Raw genomic sequence first — 2,583 nt, 5'->3', positions numbered from 1 at the left:
GGACGGCTGTGCTCTGTTGGGGTCTGGAGGAAGCCCCCCCGCTCCCCCCCGCCCCCCGGCATGTCCGGCACAAGCACAGGGGGGCTGCCCGCACCTGGGACCAGAAGGCCCCAATGTGGAAGCTTCGTCTCCTCCTCTTTAGAGCTCAGAGGGTCTGAGAGGAGGATGGTGCTCCGGGGAAACGAGGGATCTGAAGGGGCGCAGCCAGACCCCCCAATTTGGGGGAGTGTCCAGATTCCCTCCTTCCTTTCCTCCCTGTCCCTGCACCACCTTATTTACTCGGACTCATGTCCCCACCCGGCCAGACATCCCCGTGGGCCGTTACCTAGCAACTATGGGCCTCAGCTCCGCTGTCCTGTCCCACTCACAGATCTACCGTGAGCACCGAAGCGGAGAGCAATAACCCTGCAACGTCTACCGGGAGGCTTTATAACTCCCGCCCCCATCTCTCAGACGCCCCTTTGACCACGTCCTTGTCCCAGCCTCCGGGGTCCATCGTGACAAGCCCCTGGGCACGGCCCTCAGCCAGCCTGGTGTGCTGTCTGACTGGCTGCTTACGTCCTTGACCTGAGCTCTGCTGCCTCCTGAACCATCCTGGGCCCGCCGTGCCCGGCTGTGCGGAAGCCGAGCGCCCTGAGCTGGAGACAGGGCAGCCGTACCCGCCAACACGCCTCCCCAGGAAAGGCGGCCCGGGCTCCTCGGAGGGTTGTGCCTAGAGTCACCTGCGGGGCTCACACCTGCATGCCCCCTGCCTCCCCAGTTCCCGCCCGGACACACCTGAGCTCGCTGGAAGCCGGCAGGCCGCTGGGCATAGCCTGGGGCTATGGGGGCTGGTCACCGCTCCGCTGGGAGGGCCAGCGCCAGGCTCGCCCAGTCCCAGCACCACCCGAGTCCCTGCCAGAGCAGGTGCCCGTGGACCTGCCTCAGCAAGTCACGGACGGGAAGCCAGGTGACCAGGGCCAGGCGAGTGTGCAAACAGCCATGCAAGCACTGCTCTCACCTTGGGCTCACACTCAAGGTCAGGGGTCCCCTAGGCTAGTTGGGGCTGTGGCTGGCGTGTGGCAGAGGGGGCAGGGCCTCCTGGGGGGGTGCCAAAGGCAGAAACTGCACGACCCCCAACCCCCTGACCCGTGCCCTGGTCCCCCAGCAGGTGACATTGGGCATTCAAACACTTGAGCGCACTGTCCTCCCTCCAGCAAGGTCCGAGGTCCAAGGCCAGGCCACGTGGAAGATTCGTTCTGCAGAAATGAGTGACTGTGGCAAGTTCCCAGGAACAGGTCCGCTCAGGGGGAAGGGGGGGGCGGGCAGCAGGGGCAGGGAGACCCATTGCTGCCAGGAGCCTCGCCTTACCTCCTGACCTCGAGCCCCACCCCAGTGTCCAATCACCTACATCAGCCCCAGGGGAGTCTCACTGCCTGTCACACACAGCACGTGCCCCCGCTCCCGCCCCCACCCGCACCCGCACCTTCACCCCAGGAACACTTTCTCCTGCAGCCTCCTCCCCCTCTGGCTCTGCCAGTATTTCCAGGAATCACTCAGTCCGCGGGTCATCTAGACCTCGGGCACTCAGAAGCCCACAGTGACCCGTTCTAAAGGGCCTTTTGTCCTCTGACATCTGACCCTCCTCCCCAGGACAGCCCCCCTCCCGCCAGGCCACCCCTCACCAGCCTCCCCCTGCAGGCCCCCGCCAGCCAGTGGCTCCATTCGCCCTTCCCCCCAAGCCAGACCCTCAAGCAAAGTGGGTCCCTCCTCCCAGCTCATGCCAGGCTGTGCCTCTTAAGCTCCTTCTTCTTTCTGACCCGTGACAACCATGGCGGTTGGCATTGCTCGCTGGGGCTCCTTCCCAGCCTCCTCACACCCTCCCTGCCTCCGGGGAGGCCCCCACCCCCCACCGCTGTGCGTGGGGACCAGTGGCCAGGTCCAGCGGGATCCTCTGCCTCCACCACCGAGTGAAGACCAACTCCTTTGTTTGGCACAAAGGCAGGGCTGCGGGTTTAGCAGAAAATCGTCAGGGTGCACAGCTGCACCTGAATTCAAGTGCACGCTTCCTTTTAGTATAAGCACGCCTCCGTTTTCAGTACCAGGTGTCGCCTGGAGTCTGGGACAGAGCCACCCTAGAAAGGTACATGTTGACCTGAATCTAACTTAGCAGGGTGTCCCGGCCCGAAGGTGAGAGATCACCCCATTTCCCCCCACCCAATGACTGACTGCTCCAGCGAATCCTGACATGGAACCAGTTCAACAGCCCGGCTCCTCCCTTGCTGTGCCCTCCTCACAGCTCCACCCCACACCCCTCCTTCTGGAAGAGGCCAGAGCAGCTCAGCCACTGTGACCCCTCAGAGCCCACAGCCCCGCTGCATCTGCCCACACGGGGTCCTATCCTCACCAACCTCCCCGCCCCCCACTGCAGACTCCGGAGGGAGCCTCATGGCCCGGCTCTCCCTGCCCCTCCAGCACCGCACCCAGTGGGGGAGCAGGGACCAGCTCGGAGCGGACCTGCCGGGAGTAGGGGACCCATCTGGGCCTAGACAGGCAGAGCGAGTCTCGGCCAGAACCCAGCGCCGCCTGGGCTGCTCCCGGAGT

The 2,583-nt window shown here is 64.8% G+C and overlaps 1 protein-coding gene across 1 annotated transcript in view; it reads right to left on the bottom strand.

The window, feature by feature from the left end:
• The window catches only part of IGF2R (insulin like growth factor 2 receptor), a gene marked incomplete at its 5' end in the record, with an annotated part of 85,721 nt that overhangs the window by 2,057 nt on the left and 81,081 nt on the right, over positions 1-2,583 (bottom strand). Inside the window, 1 exon segment of the mRNA XM_015560021.1 lies at positions 2,128-2,137. Within this exon segment, the coding sequence (XP_015415507.1) occupies positions 2,128-2,137 (10 nt within the window).

This window comes from Myotis davidii, unplaced genomic scaffold (assembly GCF_000327345.1).
Source record: "Myotis davidii unplaced genomic scaffold, ASM32734v1 scaffold1494, whole genome shotgun sequence".
Taxonomy (NCBI): domain Eukaryota; kingdom Metazoa; phylum Chordata; class Mammalia; order Chiroptera; family Vespertilionidae; genus Myotis; species Myotis davidii.
Note: the sequence above shows the minus strand (reverse complement) of the source record. Positions and strands in the feature narration are given on the sequence as shown.